General features: G+C 41.1%; 1 protein-coding gene across 1 annotated transcript in view; it reads right to left on the reverse strand.

The window, feature by feature from the left end:
* AADAC (arylacetamide deacetylase) overlaps positions 1-22,146 on the reverse strand; it is a 66,795-nt gene that overhangs the window by 13,769 nt on the left and 30,880 nt on the right. The window contains exon 2 of the mRNA XM_082252156.1: positions 14,042-14,264. Coding sequence (XP_082108282.1) covers positions 14,042-14,264 — 223 coding nt within the window. The remainder of the gene's footprint in view (positions 1-14,041; positions 14,265-22,146) is intronic.

A 22,146-nucleotide genomic window follows, 5' to 3' on the forward strand; every position in this document is an offset into this window, starting at 1 on the left:
ATGGTATAGTTACGATGAGGCTTTTAGACAAAAACTGTCAGTTCACAGGAATTTAAGATGGGGGATTAAGGACGTAGGATTGTGGCTTAACCTTTTTCTACCCCAGAAATCAGGTTATGTCAAGAAAGCTGGTCCCTCCTCGCAGCAGTCCACCACTACATATAGAAAAGGGATCTGCTTTAACTATAATGATGGACAGTGTAAATGGCCCCATACATGCCGATATAGGCATGAATGTGCATTTTGCGGGGGAAGTCACCCGGTGTCAAAATGTTTTAAGAAGTTGTCCGCTAGCAACCAGCAGAACCTTCAAAAAGGCAACCTCCCCAGTGAAATTACAAAAAATGTTGCCCTACCTGTTAGTTTTCCCAGACAAGGTGAGGGCTCAACTACTGTTTGAGGGCTTTGAGGAAGGCTTCTTGTTGCCCTCCTTTTCAGGTTTAGGTTGTAGACAGTTTAATAATTTAAAATCAGTTGATCTCTTCCCTAGTGTGGTTCAAGATTAATTAGATAGAGAAATTTTAGAAGGAAGGATGGAAGGTCCTTTTGTTTCACCTCCTTTTAAAAATTTTAGAGTTTCCCCATTGGGCATTGTCCCAAAGAAGGAGAAAGGTTCTTTCAGATTAATTCACCACCTTTCATTTCCCAAAGGGGAATCCTTAAATGACCAGATAGACCCAAACTTAATATCAGTATCATATGCTTCATTTGAGGATGCTCTGGTAAAGCTAAGGGCTTTAGGTGTAGGGGCTTTAATGGCTAAAGCGGACATAAAATCCGCTTTCCGTCTACTCCCCATTAACCCGGTTTGTTTTAACTCTTTGGGAATTTACTTTAGGGACAAATTCTACTTCGACAAATGTCTTCCGATGGGGTGTTCAGTCTCATGTAAATATTTTGAAGATTTTGCTTGTTTTTTGGAATGGGTAGTGATGAAAGACGCATGTTCTAACTTTATGATTCACTACTTAGATGACTTTTTGTTCATGGGTAAAGCGGAATCGTTAGAATGTCTTCAATTATTAAATACTTTTTTCAGTATTTGTAGTAAGTTTGGAGTCCCATTGGCGGTTGAAAAGACGGTGTATCCCACCACATGTCTGGAGTTCCTAGGAATTACAATAGACACGGCGGCGCTGGAGTTCAGATTGCCGGAAGAAAAAATACAAAGGATTAAAGGTATGTTAATTAATCTGGTTAGGAGAAAGAAAGTGTGTTTGAAAGAGATTCAATCTCTTTTGGGCCTACTGGCTTTCGCCTCAAGAATCATGCCGGTAGGAAAGGCATTCTCCAGGAGAATGTACTTGGCAATCTCTGGGCTAAAATCCCCTTTTTCTCATATTAGGGTGACCAGCGATATTAGGGAAGACGTGTTGGTTTGGCTTCAGTTTTTAGAACATTTTAATGGGAGGAGTTTATGGCAGAAGGAATTCATTATTGATGAAGAATTTTTATTATTTACTGACTCTGCTGGTTCGGTAGGTTTTGCAGCGATCTGGCGAAACCATTGGTGCGCAGATCGCTGGAGCCAAAGCTGGAAAGTAAAAGGTCTATTGAAAAATATAGTTCTTCTGGAGCTTTTATCCCATAATAGTCGCTCTAGAAGTATGGGGAAAAGAGTTTAGTAATAGGAGGATATTGCTTAGTACGGATAACAAAGGAGTAATGTACGCTATCAATTGTTTAACATCCAAGTCTCCACCAGTCATTGCTCTTTTGAGATATATGATTTATTTATGTCTGAAATACAATATATGGCTTGAGGCTAGACATGTGGCTGGTAAGAGCAATGACATGGCAGATGCGCTATCTCGCCAACAGATGAGCAGATTTTTCCAACTATTACCAGAAGCGGATCCAGTGGGCACCAAATTCCCAAGGAAGTTATGGGAGTTGATATAAGTCTGGTTACAGAGAATATCAAACACTCCATAGCCCCTTCGACCATGGCAGGTTACCAGTCAGCTTGGCTGATGTGGATTTCTTTTCTTAAGGATCTAAAAGAAGATGAACATACTTTTTCTGAAGGACTTGTAATGTTGTTCTTAAATAGTTTATTCAAGAAAAATTACTCCTGGGCACACGTGAATAAAATCTTGGCCGGAGTTTCGTTTTTTCAAAAAATGAGAAATTTACCATCTTGTGTGTCGTTTTTTACAGTTAAGCAGGCGCTTAAAGAATATAGGAGGAGGAGTTATAGCAGTGATAAGCGCAGTCCAATTACACCAAAAATTCTTTTGGACCTATGTTTGGCCACAGGTGAGGTTTGTTTTTCTGTTCTCGAAGCTGCCCTGTTTAAAGCAGCCTTTTCTCTAGCATTTTTTGGAGCTTTGCGGATTTCAGAGTTATTAAATATTTTAAAAAAGGAGGTAAGTCTGGAGGGTAACTTAGTGAGGATTAAGATAAGAAGGTCAAAAACAGACCAGGTAGGTAAAGGATGTGTTATTTGTTTACATGCGCTCAGTGGTTCTCTCATATGCCCAGTTAAGTCATTGCAACAGTATCTTGAGTTAAGACCAAGTTTTGGTGAAAAGGCTCTTTTTATTCATGCCTCAGGTGCAAACTTATCTAAATATCAGTTTAATAGCGTTTTCAAGAAATGTGTGGTCAAGTTAAATTTACCAGGAATGCATTTGACATCACACTCTTTTCGGATAGGGGCAGCCACTGAGGCATCTAGATTAGGATTGGAAGATTCCATAATAAAAAAGGTTGGAAGGTGGAAGTCAGATTGCTATTAATCATACATCCAACCTAATTCATTTGTTTGATTCTTTTCAGATGGAAAAAGGATCATTTGGATTGTCGGGCATTCGTATATCTTTTGGGCGTTCAAGAGGGCAAGACAGAGGGTTTACTCTGAAAATTTGGGACTGGATCCGGAGAAATTCAAAGTGTACTGGTATGGTAGGAGGGGCATGGTTTGGGCTGATCTATTATTTGAGTTAAACAGGTTACAATCATTGTTTCCTCCTCCGGATGCACTTATCGTGCATTTAGGAGGAAACGATATTGGTCAAGAAAAAACTTTGGAATTGATCTTCAGAATCAGGGATGATCTTTTTAGTTTTGGGTTGTCGTCGCCAAATACTGTTATTATCTTTTCTGAAATCGTTCAAAGGCTGAGGTGGTTATTTTCACCTTATTTGAAGAGTTTGGAAAGGATTAGAAGAAGGATTAACAGGTCATTGGCTAAACTTTTGCCTAGGATAGGTGTTATGTCTTTCAGACATAGGGAATTGGAAGGGGGTATGGAAGGATTGTACAGGGATGATGGGGTACATCTTTCCGAGATAGGATTGGATGTTTTTAACGCAGACCTGTCGGATTGTGTTGATATGGCCGCGGTGCGGGGTCGTTGGTGACAGAAGGGGTTAGTTTTCCCCCTTCTGTCTTTTGGAAGTTGATGCTTGAAATGTGATGTTATTTATCCGGCCTGAGCTGTGGTGGCTAGGCTGTTGAGTGTGTTTAAATTTTTAATTATATATTTATTTATTGAAGTTATTTTAAAATCAATAATGAACGGCCGCGGCCTATATATTTTCCAAATAATACAGGTGTCTGCTTCTTAATTTATTTACTTAAGTAAAAGTGCTAAGTTGTTATTGAATCCTGCCTACTGTCCCATGAAAGGAAAAGGGGAACAGTAATAAGCCCCCTTTTCCTCATGGGAGAGTGGCTGGGGAAATAGGTAGAATAGTTCATAAGGTAATTTTCCCTCCTTTTTTCCTCAGGTAAAGAGGGAGGGACTCCTAAGGTATCCTGAGGGAATAGAAATAGTGGGCGTGGCGTTGCAGGGGTCAGAGCACCTATAGGAATAGGTATAGGGTAGAAGATTCTAGAGCCCTCTGAGCCCCTATATAAGGTAGAGCTCTCCTCAGAGGGGCTCATTCGCCTCAGAAGATTTAGCAGTGTGAATTCCCCATCCCCCCCCCCCTTTTTGTCGCGGCTGTTTAAAAAAAAAAAATATATATATATATATATATATATAATTGGTGGTGGTGTCGTTTTTGCTATAGCAAAAGGGCAATTTTATATGTTTATGAGTGGAAGTTGATGCTTGAAATGTGATGTTATTTATCCAGCCTGAGCTGTGGTGGCTAGGCTGTTGAGTGTGTTTAAATTTTTAATTATATATTTATTTATTGAAGTTATTTTAAAATCAATAATAAACGGCCGCGGCCTATATATTTTCCAAATAATACAGGTGTCTGCTTCTTAATTTATTTACTTAAGTAAAAGTGCTAAGTTGTTATTGAATCCTGCCTACTGTCCCATACAAATGCTCACTGTCATAAAGTGCAACCAGATTTTAACCAACAAAGAGGAGATTCAGCTGCCTCCCACCACTTTTACTTGAGGGGCACAGCTGACCACATACCAGCTTTTGACAGAAATGCCAATATTCTCCTGCTTCTCACCAGATACATCCCAAGGGTACACAAGGCTCGCCAACAAATTAACAGGCCACATGATGCACCATATGCCCAACACCTGGCCCTAAGCTGGGTCAGCATAGGCAACATCTGTCAGGGTAATGTCTGAAGATCTTCCACAGTTTATTATTTTAAGACTGGTGTCTTGACAACTGATCGCGTTATCTATTTTGAACAGTACCCACATGACTGTGCAGTAAAGGCATGCAACAGTTCTTCACACAAGGCGATAACAAGTTTCTTTATTTCTGGGATGATAATGTCGACACCACAGTATTTGATGTAATGGCTAAAGATAATGGGTTGGCAGCTACAATGGAAGACACGGAGTTCTATTAGGACAGTTCCAACAGCTATGTGACATCACTAGTACCATTTTGTGCCTCAGGAGAGAAACTACCAAATAATGTTCAGCAAGCAGAGGCTCGATTTACTTCTTTACAATACACCCTGAACAGAAAACCTGAGATGAAGAAGCACTTTGTTGACTTTATGCAGAAGGTTTTGACAAAAGATCATGCTGAGCCTGTACCACCTCCCAAGGAAGGAGAGGAATCTTGGTACCTCTAATACTTTGGCATGTACCATGCTCATAATCCAGATCTGATCAGAGTGGTCTCTGACTTAAATATGAAGGTGTTTCCCTCAATGATTTCCTTCTCACCAGGCCGAATCTTAACAACAAGCTTATAGGAGTTTTGGGCTGCTTCAGACAAGAATCGTTTGCTGTTATGGCCGACATTAAGCAAATGTTCTACTGTTTTATTGTTCGAGAAGACAACAGAAATGTCCTTAAGTTTCGATGGTGTTGCAACAACAATGTCAGCGATTAAGTCATAGACATCCAAATGAAATTACATGTTTTCAGTAACAACAGCCCTTTTCTTGCTGTAACAATTTATGGGCTGGGAAGAACAGCTCTACACGAACAAGAATTCAGATCTGATGCACGTGAATCATTTCTACGTAAACAAAAGACTCAATCTCTGCCTACAGAGGAAGAAAATTCATTTTCTTAATAGAACTCAGGATATGCTTGCGATTGCCAACCCCGGTCTTCACAACATTGTTTCTAACAGTGACAAGGTATTGAAAGCCTTTCCTTCTGATAAACATGCATTTATTGTAATAGGATTTAGGCTAGGAACAGATCTTTCCCTTATGCAACATGGCCTTGGATTGCTTTGGGATGTCAAACAAGACATATTTCAAGTATCAACTTGTAACAAACCCTGTACCAAACAAGAAGTTTTTTCTGCTGTGAACAGCATCTACTATCCTGTGGGTTTAATAGCACCCTTTACCGTTCAGGGTAAGAGACTTCTAAGACTACTGATATTACTCAGAGATTCTAGTGATAATGTGTGGGGTCACTCTATATGTAGTGATACCGATAATATTTTGTTCTGCTTTTACAATCTTGTTTACTTGCATTGATGTATACACCATAGATATTGGTTGGGAATCTACATGTTTTGTGTGACTGCATGTGAGAGTTATTGAATTCTCAATACAAACTATATGGAAAAAAGATACTTCGAAGACAGCTTACTTCTGAAAACAGATTGTGATACCCCATTACCAATAGGAAAACAAAAACGATGGGAACCACAGAAACAGTCCCTGAAAGCACAAGAATAATTTCAGATAAATGCGGATACATTTTTGCATCCCTAATAAATGCCTCCAGAAGAGAAGTCCATGTTTTCTCTGATACTTCCTTTAAAACAATAGCTGGGTTAGCCTACCTCAAAGTTATAGATCTAAGAAACAAAATAAGTGTGGGTTTTGTCCTCAATAAGGCCAAGCTAAACCCCAAAATCAGCACATACCATTCCAAGGCTTGAACTCTTTGCAGCCAATTAAATTGCTGAGCTTCTAAAATGTCAAATAGACATTAAATAAGACTCTTTCACTTTTACACAGAAAGCAGAGATACATACACAACCAATCAGAACAGTTTTATGTGTATGTCAGCAACAGAGTAAAACACATCAGAAGGTTTTCTAATCCCAATCAATGGCATATGTGCCTATGGACCTCAACCCAGCTGATCGTGAAACCTGTGCAGAACCAGCCGCTGCATTTCTTAAAATATTATGGTCATCCCCAATTGACTTCTTGAATGATGACCCTATCACAATTCACACAGATTCTACATTTGAACTAGTACTTATTTTGCCTAAGGAAGGGGATTCATCTTCTAAACCAATGACTTGATCAAAGGAAAGTAAGGAGGACTGGTGCATGTTGCTGCCTTCCCCTCTGAAGATACACTTACAAACTGTCTTATGTGCCATCTAACAAATGCCAGTAGTGACCTTCAAGTTTTACAGTATGTTATTGTTTGCATTATTCTTCTGTTATTCTTCCCTTTCTTCTTTTTCAGTTGTTCCTGAAATAGTCTTCACCTAATGTGTGAACTTGTTTTTAAACTGTTTAATATTTAAAATCATAGATTTTGACGGTGATTCTATGCATTGTTGTTCGTTTGCCTTTAAATAATTTTGCCCTTTTCTCACTCCGTAGCTAGGGGATGTAGTTAGTCCCTCCCCTCTTTCCAGCTTTAGTTTCCATTCATCACATGTGCTGTATTCTACTAGAGCTAGACATCTGATGTTCAATTGTGAAGAGTTGCACAAATTTAAAGCTTTCTACGATCTGCAGGATATCATTCGGATTAAGTCACTTTCTGCCAAGCTACTAGACTGTAATTTAAGCTATCTCACCACAACTGAATCAGTTATAGAGATCACACATTCAGTGCTTGGATTGCTTAAGCAGACCTGTCAAAAAATAATTTGGCTCCAGTCAAAAAATGATCTTTAGCTCTGGAATATTCTGTGAAATGTGATATTACCCTGGATATACAGCAGCTTATGGCAGTGCAGCCATTGTCATACAGGCCTGTACATGCCTACAACAAGCTCATCACAGCAGTCAAGTCAATATGTGCATTATACATGTATTTAGTAGAAGCTGTCTGCATTGCCACATGCCATTCTGATTTCTGCTTATAAGTCCCGGTTCACACTTGTGCGATGCGGGAAGGCTGCGAATTCGCAGCCTGTTCCCGCATCACAAACGCACATCTGGCAGTTCACACTGCCATATGTGATATGCAGGGGGTGTCAATTAAATGTTAACGACACCCCCAGTTTGATCGCATATCGCAGTGCGATCTGACAGTTCGCACAGGATCGGATCGCACAAGTGTGAACCACTGTGAAATCCGATCCTGATGCATCTGGAAAAAAGGGTCCTGTGCGTCTTTTGTGCGGGTGCAGTGCGAATTTCAGCCATACAAAGTGTATGGCTGAATTCGCATCCGCACATCCGATCGCATGTAATGAAGGAGCAGTGCGCTCCGAATTACATGCGATCGCCGCACTCGCAATAGTGTGAACCGGCCCTAATACCTTCTGAAACAATGCAGAAAGCAGTCTGTGGTCCACCAGCACACAAAGAGATAAGCAACTGATACATTTCTCAGAGACTGCCTGTTAACTCTTTCATTGTCAACATAATGTCACAGCAAAACATTATATATTCTGTGAAGGCTAAAACACAGCAAGTTACATATGTATTGCTGTTTGTTTGACTTTAAAAAATGTTGTCCTTTCCCCACTACGTAGCTAGGGGATGCTCTATGTAATTAGTCCAAACCTTCTTCTTATTTACAGTATGCTTTAGTCCACATTCATCGCATGTGCTTCTGCTGTGTGCTTTGACGTGTCTGATGTTCATCTGTGAAGATCTGCACAAGTATTTGATTAAAGCTTTCTACGATCTGCAGAATGACATTTGGATCGAGTCACTGTTTGCCAAGCTACTAGACTCTAAATTAAGCTATCTCACCACAACTGGATTAGTTATAGACAGGGCCGCTGATAGGGGGGGCCACCAGCCCTCTTGTAGGGGGCCCGAGCACACAGGGGGGCCCACACAGAGAGGGGGATTAGTGATGGACAACAAATACAGAAATCTTCCTCCAGCACCTGAATCTGATCTGTCTCTCTCCCTGCTATCAGCTTTTATCTGTTGAGAAAGAGACAGTTGTCCCTCACTAATCCTCCTCCCTTGTGTGGGCCCCCTCCCAGCACTTATCTCTGCTCAGGAGTTTATTTGTAAATTGTAACTTTGTTTCTCTCTCTCTCTGTCTCTCTGATCACTGAGCTCCAACGGCCAGCCTGTATATTTTTCTCATCTCATCTTTTTTATTTAACATAGTTTTTTTTTTAGATTTAGCAGAAATTATGCGAGTTATGTTATATTTGTGTCTGCTAATAGTGATTTTGTTGTAATTTTAGCTAAATATATCTTTAATATTTTCTTGGGGGGCCCTGCCAGGTAGTCTATACGGGGCCTCGCGATTTCTAACAGCAGCCCTGGTTATAGAGATCACACGTTCGGTGCCTAGACTGCTGACGCAGAACACTAACAGAGGGACCCACCTTTCAGAATACACTGACCTGCCAATCGGCTGCAGATGCTGTTTAAGAAGTTTTCCAGCATAACCCTTCAGGAGGAGTCAATCTTTTGATTGGTCAAACTCTGATTTGAGCGGCCACAGACTGATTGAAATTTGGTTGATCCCTACTCAACTGCCCGAATTTCAAGCAGTGTAGAGCCAGCTCTATCTGCTATGATAAATGCAAGTATACATCATGGTTTTGTGTATCTATCATTCCTTTATTTAAAGCACCAAAAAACATTAACCCCTTGCCGACCGCCTACCATACTTGTACTGGGGCAGGTCGGCTCTATAGTGCGAAACAACGTACCTGTACATCATTTCGTACAATAGACACTGGGGGGGTGGTGCGCACACGCTGCAGGAGGCATGATCGCACGCTGTTTAGACACAGGGGATGCCAATCAGTGGGTCCGGCAGACGGGATGCCCCCCAGCAACGATCGTTCATGAGACAGGCAGAACGGTGATGTAAACAAGGCAGATCACCGTTCTGACAGGGGAGAAGATAGAGATCTTGTGTCCCTGGGCAGGAACCCAGGTCTCTGTCTTCGCCTAGTCAGAGCAACCCCCCCCCCACATTTAGCAAGCACCAGCTAGGCACATAGTTTACTCTTTGATCACCCCTGATGTTAACCCCTTTCATGCTAATGTCATTAGTACAGTAACAGTGCATATTTTTAGCACCGATCACTGTAATAATGTCACTGGCTCCCAAAAAAGTGTCAAAAGTGTTAGTTAGGTGTCCAATTTCTGTGCTGCAATGTTGCAGTCCCGCTAAAAAATCACTGATCCCCACCATTACTAGTAAAATAAATAAATAAAAATGCCATAAAACTTTATTATAGTTTGTAGACATAACAACTTTTGCGCAAACCTATCAATATACACTTTTTGGGATTTTTCTACCAAAAATATGTAGCAGAATACATATTGGCCTAAATTGATGAAGAAATTTGATAATTTTTTTACATTTTTTTGGGATATGTTTTATAGCAGAAAGTAAAAAAATATTGTTTTTTTTTTTTTTCAAAATTGTCGCTCTTTTTGTTAAGAGCACAAAAAACAAAAACCGCAAAGGTGATCAAATACCACCAAAAGAAAGCTCTATTTGTGGGGAAAAAAGAACATAAATTTTATTTGCGTACAGTGTCGCACGACAATTGTCAGTTAAAATAACACAGTGCCGTATCGCAAAAAATGGCATGATCATCAAGGGGGTAAAAGCTTCCGGGGGCTGAAGTGGTTATTTGTTCCAAAACAAACATTTAACTTTCGGAGGAAAAGTGTTATTTTCCTGTGGGCAGAGATAAAATAAACAAGGACATTTCTGGGAATAAAAACAGAGTATAAGCAAGTATATACTAATAGAATTAGCAAGTACCGGAGGTATGTTCCATATCAAGTTTGGAGTGCTGTTTATAGGTCAAGCATTTATTAATGACTGTATAAAATGTACAGGCAATGGGTGTACACTACAAAAACATACTGTGTATTTGTTATCACATGCCAGGTATGAAAATGAGTGCTATGTTGCACCAGCAACAAAGGTTGAGCTGAGCAAAACAACACTTCGATCAAATCTTAATTAAAATCAAAATTATTTTCATGATTGATTGAAAAAGACCTGAGAACATGTTGCCTCATGTAGTTGAAGCTTTTCCAAAAGGTGTAGTAACCTTTAGTACCTAAAGGTCTGGCTCAGATAGCAGGGTGGACGCAGCCTTTGTTCGCAGGGCTCCAGAGTGCTGCTGTGCCTGGCTGGGGCTGCGCTTACTTGTGTAGGTTAAGCTGGTGGTGGGGAAGGAAGGTGACGATGGAGGAGAGAGAGAGGTGCTGGCTGCCTCTGAACACCTGACAATGAGTTGCACCAGAAGGACAAACTAAGTCTCTCTTGTCCCCTGTGACTTCTCAATTCCTGGCTGGTCCTTCTACTGCAGGCAGCATAACTAGTCATTTATTTCTGGCAGGCTATCCTCGGGGATAATGCTCACATTATGCTCTGTTAACCTTCATAGCTGTGTGTGCTCTGCAGTGCTCATTGCTAATAGCGAGTTCTGGGAGTTGGCGGGTCCCCTACCCTCCCCAGCTAATGGTGTGCAGGCAGTAAAGAAAGGATGTGCTGTAACCTCTAGCAACTAATAAGCAAGTGGTATTAATGCACAGTAACCTCTAGCAACCAATCAGTGAGTGCTAAGGATGTGCAGTAACCTCTAGCAACCAATCGGTAAACAGTAATGATGTGCAATACCTTCTAGCAACCAATTAGCAAGCAGAAATGATGTGCTATAACCTGTAGCAACTAACCAGTGAGTTGTAATCTGTGCTGCAACCTTTTGCACCCAGTCAGTGAGTGATAAATGTAATGATATCCCATACTGGACACAAGAAAAGCTGTAGCAAGCAGCCATGTTGTTCAGTCATTATAGGTCAGCCATGACAGTCTTGCAGAACAGATACACATTGCTGTAGTGATTACCCCCTCCCCCTTCCTCCTCTAATTCATGGAATGCATAGGTTTTAAACTTCAAAAGAGCCGTTATCTCAACTCAGAGACATCTATAACCAGCACTTAGGCCTGTGCAGAGCTGTAAACCGCTAATTGAGTCCTGGCAGGATGTCTGTTTCTTCTGGGCAAGCCTATCGTAAAATTTTGACCAAATCCATTAGGATAACCAGAACTAATGGGGATCGTAAAAGGCAATCCTAGAGCTCTGCCCAATTCAAAACTTAACAAATTTACACACGATTCATAAACTTAGACAGGAACATGACACAATAATATTAAGTATATATTTGAATGACAAATGTTGTACTCAATGAAATAATGTCATACATGACCATACTAGCACATATAGAAGGCAAGATAGATGTCAGATATTTCCTGGGTGACAAGTTTATCCGAGCTGGATGGGAAATTCAATGCTGAACAATAATCTATCAGTTTCAAGAATGCAACCAGTACATATTGGAAGATATGAATAGTGGTATAAAACTGTCTATAAGGGAGGGACTTGATATTGTCACAATCCCAGGACAGCCAATGGCCACTCCGTTTTATTGGTCAAGGGCATCTGTCAACACCCCTTTGATCCCAGAGAAAAAGGGAGATCCCTAACCAGTTGGGAGTTCTCCTTTACCATCAAATAAGGAACATCTGTAAAGCTGGAGAACCGATAACACCTGGCTCATCGAATTAACTCTGATAACACCCAGGACATTAACTGCAAGTATTCTTCCTCTTCAAGTGTACCTTATTTTTCTATTGCTGAATTATGTCTTTACTTCTTTGAAACACCTTTTTTCTGTAAATATTTTATTTGCACCAACTTTGACCTTTTCATTATTAAAACCTTATTTTGAAAAGTGTTAACCTTGTCCCTAAGCTCTTAATGCAAGCTAACGAAGAACCTGTCTCTTGAAGAGTGCTACTGCATGGGATAAATCCTATGAACATACCTGTCTGTGGTGACAGTGTGTGTTACAGACAATTATTCTAAAATCATAATTGGTATTGCTAAAATTACGAGTTTCCCCTAAGTGGGCGGTGGCAGTAAGGGTTAAATGCTCAATTACTCCAGTGACAATCGCTCTCAGCCTGCTGGCACCTAGATTGTGGTCCCGCAAGCTGGAAAATCTTTGTGCAGGGTGCAGCTGAGAGTGGCATTGTTACGTAATTGACAGAGTGGTGTGAGATTGGCCAGTCTTTTGTCACGAGTTAGTGAGGAAGGCAGGGATCTGATACCAGCGTCCGTCACAGTAATGATATACTGTAACCTCTGGCAGCCAATCACAATCGCTGCTTGATCTGCTGCAGTAAACTGATTTTGAATCTATTTATTTTTTCTCTCAGAGTGGGGGGAGCTGGGGGGGCTCAAAGAAAATGTTTACACAGGGTCCCAACAATATTACCCCTTCACACTGACCATACGCAAATGGTTTGAAGGGGTTGTACCGGGATGATGCAAGGCATCACCCCTGGACTGTTTTTTTAGAGCCGGCGGTTGGCTTTCTTGGGATAACAACGGATGCAGCTAAAAAGCCGCTCGGCTGTTATCCCAAGCAGTGGAAGAGGACGTCCCCCCCCCTCCTGCTGCCTTACGGGGCTCGCCTGGGCTCTCCTGTCCTATCGGGAGGCCCGGGCAACCAGCCAGCACATCTGCCGGCTGTTTGGAGACTTGAACAAAGCCAGAATCAGATTCGATCAGGTCTTGGCTCTAGTAACCTGGAAGTGATTTCATGACATCACTTCTGGTTTACAGAAGACTTCAATGCGGCAAATTAAAAAAAAAAATTAGAGCATTCAAAACAGCCAAACTTGGCGTTTTGAATGCTTTTAAGTGCAAAGGAGGGATTTGGGGTCTTTTAGACCGCAGATTCCTCCATAAAGAGTACCTGGCACTGCCTAATACTGTCACAAGGGATGTTTACATTCCTTCTGACAGAAATAAAAGTGATCAGAAATATTTTTTTTCAAAGGGACAGTGTAAAAATAAAAAAAATAAAATAAAATAGAAAAAAAAAAATGTAAGTGCCCCAGCCCTCTGTGCTCGCTCGCAGAAGTGAACACATACGTAAGTCGCGACTGCAAATGTAAACAGTAGTGTTCAAACCACACAGGTTGTCGCGATCATTAGAGCGAGAGAAATAATTCTAGCACAAGACCTCCTCTGTAACTCTAAACTGGTAATCTGTAGAAATTTTTAAAGCGTCGCCTATGGAGATTTTTAGGTACCGTAGTTTGTCGCCATTCCACGAGTGTGCACAATTTTAAAGCATGACATGTTAGGTATTTATTTACTCGGTATAACATCAAATTTCACATTATGCAAAAAATTACTGTTTTTTTTTTTTTTTTAATTCATGAAATTATATTTTTCTTAAAAAAAAAAAAAAACCTGCATTTGAAAGACCGCTGCACAAATACTGTGTGACATAAAATATTGCGACAATCGCCATTTTATTCTCTAGGGTCTAATTCTAAGTAATTTTCTAGCAAAACATACGGATTGTAACTTGTAGGCAACAAATGTCAGAAAAAGGCTTAGGCATGAAGGGATTAAAGATGGCCCTGTATACACGATATACAGGGTATCTTATAGGTTGACAATGCCACATAAAATGCTACTTACCTGCACTTCCTAAACACCATCCACCACCATGAATGAAGATAACAGCTCTCCTTTGTGCTTCTGATTGTCGTTTAGGCACATATAATCTTACAGGAACATTGTTGAACGATGTGTCTGTGACAGTAAGAAATTCATCTGAAATGGGTTCTGTGTGTTCCACCTTCGTTAAAAGCATCATGACATCCATGTAGTGTTTCATGCCAAGCAGCTCAGCCAAAGAACTCTGTAATTCAAATACAAACAGTACATAAATCATTTAAAAGATAGGAAAAATTGAGAACTTAGCCAAAGGAACCACTCAAGTTTCATCTTATATTATCTGTGAAAATTAAAGAAATCTAGTTGGCAACTATAAACAGTTTCCTAATGCAGTGTTAAACCCCAAACCAAAAATGTAATATATTGCAGCTTACCAATCATTAAATATGGTGGCTGCATTAATTTTCCTTATTTTAGGCTTTTTTCCCTCTGTTTTCTCTTGGTGATCTGGCTAGTAACACACCTCCGGTATGAGAGTGCTCCCATCCTGGATGAAGGCACACAGGGGGCACCTTTGGACAGCAGCCTTGTCAGTCTTGGGGGGTTAGATTTACTAGCAGATACACTAACAAACTGAAGCCAGGCTCCAGCTCTTACTGCAGTTACACAAGTATTTTTTTTTTCTTTTGTGATAAAGGTTTTACATGAATAAATAAAAGCTGATCATTGTAAGCACCCCGGTCTATGGTAAATGACTTGTCTCAATCCTCCAAATGCTACATTTGCAGGGGCGATTGTTCTGTTGAAAAAGAAAAAGACTTAAGCCTCGTACACACGCACCGATTGTTGGCCGACCGATCGGCCGACTTTTGTCCAGTGTTGTTGTGTTGGTTGAAATGTGCTCTAGACTGCACATGAAGTTTACTTTCCGTGTGTTTTTTCTTCTCTGAGCATGCCCAGTCTTGCTCATCTGATTTTTGTCGGCCGAAATCTGTACTGACTGACGAACAATCGGCCGTTCTGTTGACGGCACACAAAAATTTTATAGCATGCACACCAGATTTTGTTCGGCCGAAAAGTCGCAGTCGGTTGTCGGAAGCATCATACTAACAAGCCGACAATCGGCCAATCGGACGTTGGCCGAAAATTTACGGCCAACAATCGGTGCGTGTGTACGGGGCTTTACTGACTGGATTTCCAGGTGAAAATGTTGGAAAGAAAGCCTAAAAAATAAAAAATAAAACAGCCATTACATCTAAGACTTGGTAAACTGCAAAATAATAATTGTTTGCTTTTGAGTTAAACACTGCTTTAGCTATTATAAATAATGTTCTTACCAGTAGGAACTATATAATGTAATCAGAGACCTATCATTTGCATGCCAAATATTATCATGGACAAAATTCAGCAAGAAAAAGCAGTTAAAGCAGAACCCCAGCTAAAGATAACTAGATATAAATTATTAATTAAAAGAGAATTAAAACAAAAACAGCTTTTGCTGCAGTATTCATCTTCAGTCTAGAGTTCTCTCCCACAGGACTTCTGAAAGATGTCCTCAGCTGGATGTCCAGCATCATTCAACCAACTTCCTCTGAGCCCAGGTTGTACTGGACCCACCCCCAGCCTGTGACTGGACTGTGAAAGGAGAAACAGCACAATAATGAGCACATCTCTCTGTCCCTCTACTTTCTTCTGAACTGATTGCTTCTTGTATCATTATCTCCTTCTACACTCCAGCTCTGCTGTACACAATTTTCAAGAGGCAGATACCATTTCATATCATGTACTTATAATAATTATAAAATTAATGATGTACAAATGATTACTGAGCTGAAATTATGTGTGTCTTTTTTCTACCTTGAGTTCAGCTTTAAAGTGTTGTGAAAATGTAAATGTAAAATAAAGCTATCATGGATTAGGTCCGGTTCACACTTATGCGATGCGGGAAGGCTGCGAATCTGCAGCCTGTTCCCGCATCGCACACGCACCCCCGGCAGTTCACACTGCCATATGCGATACGCTGGGGGTGTCAATGTAATCTTAACGACACCCCCAGTTTGATCGCATATCGCAGTGCGATCGTGCAGTTCGCACAGGATCGGATCGCACAAGTGTGAACCGCTGTGCGATCCGATCCTGATGCGGCTTCCAAAAAGGGTCCTGTGCGTGTTTGCTGCGGCTGCGGTGCGAATTTAGCCATACAAAGTGTATGGCTAAACTCGCACCGCACAGCCGATCGCATGTAATGAAGGAGCAGTGCGCTCCGATATTACATGCGAACCCCGCACTCGCATAAGTGTGAACCGGGGCTAAATGTAACAAAAAGAATACATTAAACATGTTTAAAACAAAACTAACTAACAATCTAACACCCCGTTCACACTAAGGCGACCTGTGAGGCGACATGGTCGCCTCACAGGTCGCCTCCCATAGGGAAGCTGCGGACCCGTTCTAATAGGAGCGACACAAGTCGCTCCGACTTAGAAAAAGGGTCCGGAGCTTCTTTGGGGCGACCAGGAGGCGACCGACATAGACTTCAATGTTATGAAGTCCGTGGCGGCCGCTCCGAGGTCGCGGCGCGCTGCTCGCAACGCGATCTCGGAGGTCGCCCCGGGAAGTAGCGTCGCGGTAGTGTGAACCGGCGCTAAAAACACAGAAGATCATTTTTTTTTTTTATTATTAATTATTTATTTATTAATTGTCAATCCAATAGGTATCATACAGCTCCATTATATGAAAGCATAGTAGACACGGAAGAGAAATTTTATTGACTGCTATAAAAAAAGGAATACATGGTATCATTTATTTTAAATATACCCACTCCGCTACAAAAGTTAAATATTTAAAGCCCAGTTGAAGCCACAGAAAAATATATTCAACCAGATAATCATTGTACTAATAGCCTGCTTTGGGAATGGAAAGGAGAAAGGGGTCTGGGACATTGCCCATAGACCCTACGATATTGAGGGTCCCAGTTTACTGTCACCTTCTAAAATCAGGCTCAAAATCTAGTAGCTGAAACAGTAGACATGTTTGTAGGTTAAAAAAGACTTGGTTTGCCATACAAGTATTGGCAGAGCTAAAAAGTAGTATGCACAAAAAAAAATAGATGCAATAAACAGTAGTTGTTTCTGCAAATCTTTGATGTGCTCTGCTGAAACACCAAGCTATTGCCATTCTGCAATTTGATGCCTGGCAGGGGCCATAGCAGCTGCTACAGTGAACTCCATATTCAGGACAGATTATTATGTTGCAATCTGGGGTCAGGCTCAGAGTCCTGTAGCTGAGACAACAAACAAGTTCATGATTATTGAAAAACCAAAGCTCAAATTCTGCACTTAGTGAATTGAAACCAAAAATCCAAAACAAGAAGCAGCTTGTAGAAGTTTGTGAATATAAACAAGCTTGGCTTGGTACTCAAGTAGCAGTATAGGAGCAGCACATACTGACACCAATGACTGTGGCACAAGCTTCCCACTGGCACCACGTTGGGGTATTTTTCCTAACAATGACTACAACATGGCATTTTATTCTTCCACTTAACACAGATGCTGGAAATGTGTGCCTCCTATTTACCACCTTACCACCAATGCTAGGGCATATTGTCTGAACAGTGATGCTTTTTAATTGTCACCACCCACTGACCACTAACATCAGAGTTTTTTCTTTCTTCCAACTGTCCATTGACATTGGCCCATGTTTTCCTCTGACTCACCAGTAATGTAAGAGACAATACTTTACATACTCCTGATCACTGCACTCTGCACAACATGTTTTGGGTTACATACTCCCCCTGATGGATGATCTGTATATGCTACAGTGCCTTGAAAAAGTATTCAAACCCCTTGACATTTTCCATATTTTGTCATGTTACAACCAAAAACGTAAATGTATGTTATTGGAATTTTATGTGATAGACCAACACAAAGTAGCCCATAATTGTTAAGTGGATGGAAAAAAATAAATGGTTTTCAAAATGTTTTACAAATAAATATGTGAAAAGTGTGGCGTGCATTTGTATTCAGCCCCCCTGAGTCAATACTTTGTAGAACCACCTTTTTCTGCAATTACAGCTGAAAGTCTTTTTGGGGTATGTCTCTACCAGCTTTGCACATCTAAAGAGTGACATTTTTGCCCATTCTTCTTTGCAGAATAGCTCAAGCTCTGTCAGATTGGATGGAGAGCGTCTGTGAACAGCAATTTTCAAGTTTTACCAGAGATTCTCAATTGGATGTAGGTCTGGAGTTTGACTGGGCCATTCTAACACATGAATATGCTTTGATCAAAACCATTCCATTGTAGCTCTGGCTGTATGTTTAGGGCCGTTGTCCTGCTGGAAGGTGAACCTCCGCCCCAGTCTCAAGTATTTTGCAGTCTCTTACATGTTTTCTTCTAAGATTGCCCTGTATTTGGTTTCATCCGTCTTCCCATCAACTTTGACCAGCTTCCCTGTCCCTGTTGAAGAAAAGCATCCCCACAACATGATGCTGCCACCACCATGTTAAACGGTGGGGATGGTGTATTGTGTAGTGTTAGTTTTCTGCCTGCACATAGCGTTTTGCTTTTAGGCCAAAAAGTTCAATTTTGGTCTCATCTGAGCACCTTCTTCCACATCTTTGCTGTGTTCCCCACATGGCTTCTCGCAAACTGCAAATGGGACTTCTTATGGCTTTCTTTCAACAATGGCTTTCTTCTTGCCACTCTTCCATAAAGGCCAGATATGTGTAGTGCACGACTAATAGTTGTCTAGTGAACACAATCGTGAGCAGAAAACTGAATCAACATCCCTCACGGACTTAACACCGCATTCACATTGATCCGACTTGTCAGGCGACTTGTCAGCCTGACAAATCGCGGTCCGTCAGCCCCCATTGTGTAGTACAGGAGCCGTTCTAATAGGAGCGACACAAGTCGCTCCGACTTAGAAAAAGGGTCCTGTACTACTTCGGGGCGACCTGGAGGCGACTTGCATAGAAATTTGTTTTATGAAGTCCGTGCAAGTCGCCCTGAAGTCGCGCTGCACGCAACTTCACAGGTCACCCCCTAAGTCGGAGCGACCTAGTGTGAACGGAGTCTTAAGGATGGACCAATATAGTAAAAAAGGTATTTTTTTGTACAATTGTAAAAATAGAAGTAGAAAAATAAACAAATATTACATCCATTTAGAAGGAAGATACAGTACTCACTTTTGTTGCCAGCGGTGTAGACATTACTGGCTGTGTGTTGAGTTATTTTGAGGGGACAGCAAATTTACACTGTTACACAAGCTGTACACTCACTACTTTACATTGTAGCAAAGTGTCATTTCTTCAGGGTTGTCACATGAAAAGATAGAATAAAATATTTATAAAAATGTGAGGGGTATACTCACTTTTGTGAGATACTGTATAAATTTGTTTTTTCTATAGACGATACATCTGGCCGTTGGTCACACGGGTGGTTTTTCCGCTGTCGGGTCTCTGTGACTGTAGCGCTCCTCTTCCTTGGTAAAGCCAGTTCGCGCCTACATTGGGTCCCTAACCATGCAAATCCATTTGGCAATATCTATCCTGTATCCAGCTCTGATGTACAATGTAGTTGTTAAATGTTGTAAGTACAATACAGTCTGTTTAATGATTTGTACTAATGCCATATTATATCTCCATGACATATTTACTGTATAATAAGAATTAATTTTTTTATTATTTCATTACTAATAGCACATGTTTGTGTTCTAGAATATACCAGTGCTCACTGTGTCACCTCTGAAGAAGGACTTCACAGTTAGTCCCCGTTCACACTAAGGCGACCTGTGAGGCGACCTGGTCGCCTCACAGGTCGCCGTAGGTCGCCTTCCATAGGGAAGCTGCGGACCCGTTCTAATAGGAGCGACACAAGTCGCTCCGACTTAGAAAAAGGGTCCGGAGCTTCTTTGGGGCGACCCGGAGGTGACCGCCATAGACTTCAATGTTATGAAGTCCGTGGCGGCCGCTCCGAGGTCGCGGCGCGCTGCTCGCACTGCGACCTCGGAGGTCGCCCCCCCCAAGTCGGATCGCCCCTATGTGAACGGGGCCTAATAGTCTGAAACATGTTAGGTGTTTATACATACCATATGATGGCCAGCTCAGTGATGACTATAGGCGGCCACACAGCTTCCATACCTTTCTACTTATGTAATGGTAACTAGCTTATATTTTTATATGTATCTTCCTTCTAAATGGATGTAATTTTTGTTTATTTTTCTTCTTCTATTTTTACAATTGTACAAAAAAAATACTTTTTTACTATATTGGTCCATCCTTAAAGTCCATGAGGGGTGTTGATGTGTGTGGGGAAGAGAGGTCTGTCTAGTCCAAAAATAATTAGAGAACACAATTGTGAGCAGAAAACTGCATCAATACCTCATATATAATAGTTTAATAGTTGTCTAATGGACAGTTTTTCCCACCTAAGCTGTAGATCTCTGCAGCCCCTCCAGAGTTACCATGGACCTCTTGGCTGCTTCTCAGGTTAATGCTCTCTGGCCTGTCAGTTTAGGTGGATGGCCATGTCTTGGTAGGTTTGCAGTTGTGCCATTCTCTTTCCATTTTCAGATGATGGATTGAACAGTGCTCTCTGAGATGTTCAAAGCTAGGGATATTTTTATAACCTAACCCTGCTTTAAACTTCTCCACAACGTTATCCCTGACCTGTCTGGTGTGTTCCTTGGCCTTCATGATGGTGTTTGTTCCCTAGGATTCTCTAACATACCTCTGAAGGCTTCACAGAACAGCTGGATTTATACTGAGATTAAATTACACACAAGTGGACTCTATTTGCTAATTAGGTGACTTCTGAAGGTAATTGGTTCCAATAGATTTTAGTTAGGGGTATGAGAGTAAGGGCTCTTTCACACTAGGGAGTCTGTCGGCGGACTCCCTTTTTCTCAGCAGGGGATTGATCCGCCGATCCCCCGCTGAGCAGGAGGATGACAGCTGTGTCTCTGCGCTGTGTGCAGAGACAGAGCTGTCAGGTCCCATGCATCTCTATGGGGGAATCGGATGGGAACGGACCGTCGGTCCGTTCTCATCTGATCCGATCCACTGGACGGATGGAAAATAGGGTTTCCATCCGTCCAGATTTGACAGGTCAGATCAGATCGGATGTCAGCGGACATGTCTCCACTGACATCCGATGCCCCATAGAGATGCATGGGGTGACCGTTCAGATCTGCCAAAAAAACTGACAGGTGGATCTGAACGGTCCGCCTGTGTGAAAGGGGCCTAAAGGGGGCTGAATACAAATGCATGCCACACTTTATAGATATTTATTTGTAAAAAATGTTTAAAAATATAACAGTTTCCTTCCACTTCACAATTATGTGCGACTTTGTCTTGGTCTATCATGTAAAATCCCAATAAAATAATTTTGGCTGTAATATGACAAAAAGGTGAAAAATGTCAAGGGGTATGAATACTTTTTCAAGGCACTGTATGTGGTACACACTCCTGACTATTAGTACAGTCAGGAGTATCTAAAATACATACAGTGGGGATTGAAAGTTTGGGCACCCCAGGTAAAAATTTGTATTAATGTGCATAAAGAAGCCAAGGAAAGATGGAAAATCTCCAAAAGGCATCAAATTACAGATTAGACGTTCTTATAATATGTCAACAAAAGTTAGATTTTATTTCCATCATTTACACTTTCAAAATAACAGAAAACAAAAAAATGGCGTCTGCAAAAGTTTGGGCACCCTGCAGAGTTAATATCTTGTACTGCCCCTTTGGCAAGTATCACAGCTTGTAAACGCTTTTTGTAGCCAGCCAAGAGTCTTTCAATTCTTGTTTGAGGTATCTTTGCCCATTCTTCCTTACAAAAGTCTTCCAGTTCTTTGAGATTTCTGGGCTGTCTGTCATGCACTGCTCTTTTAAGGTCTATCTATAGATTTTAAATTATGTTGAGGTCAGGAGATTGTGAAGGCCATGGCAAAACCTTCAGTTTACGCCTCTTGATGCAATCCCCCGTAGATTTTGAGGTGTGTTTAGGATCATTATCCATTTGTAGAAGCCATCCTCTCTTTAACTTCAGCTTTTTCACAGATGGCATCAAGTTACCATCCAAAATTTGCTGAAATTTTATTGAATCCATTTTTCTTTCTACTCGTG

This window comes from Pelophylax lessonae (assembly GCF_965119305.1).
Source record: "Pelophylax lessonae genome assembly, chromosome: 3".
NCBI classification, from domain to species: Eukaryota; Metazoa; Chordata; class Amphibia; order Anura; family Ranidae; genus Pelophylax; species Pelophylax lessonae.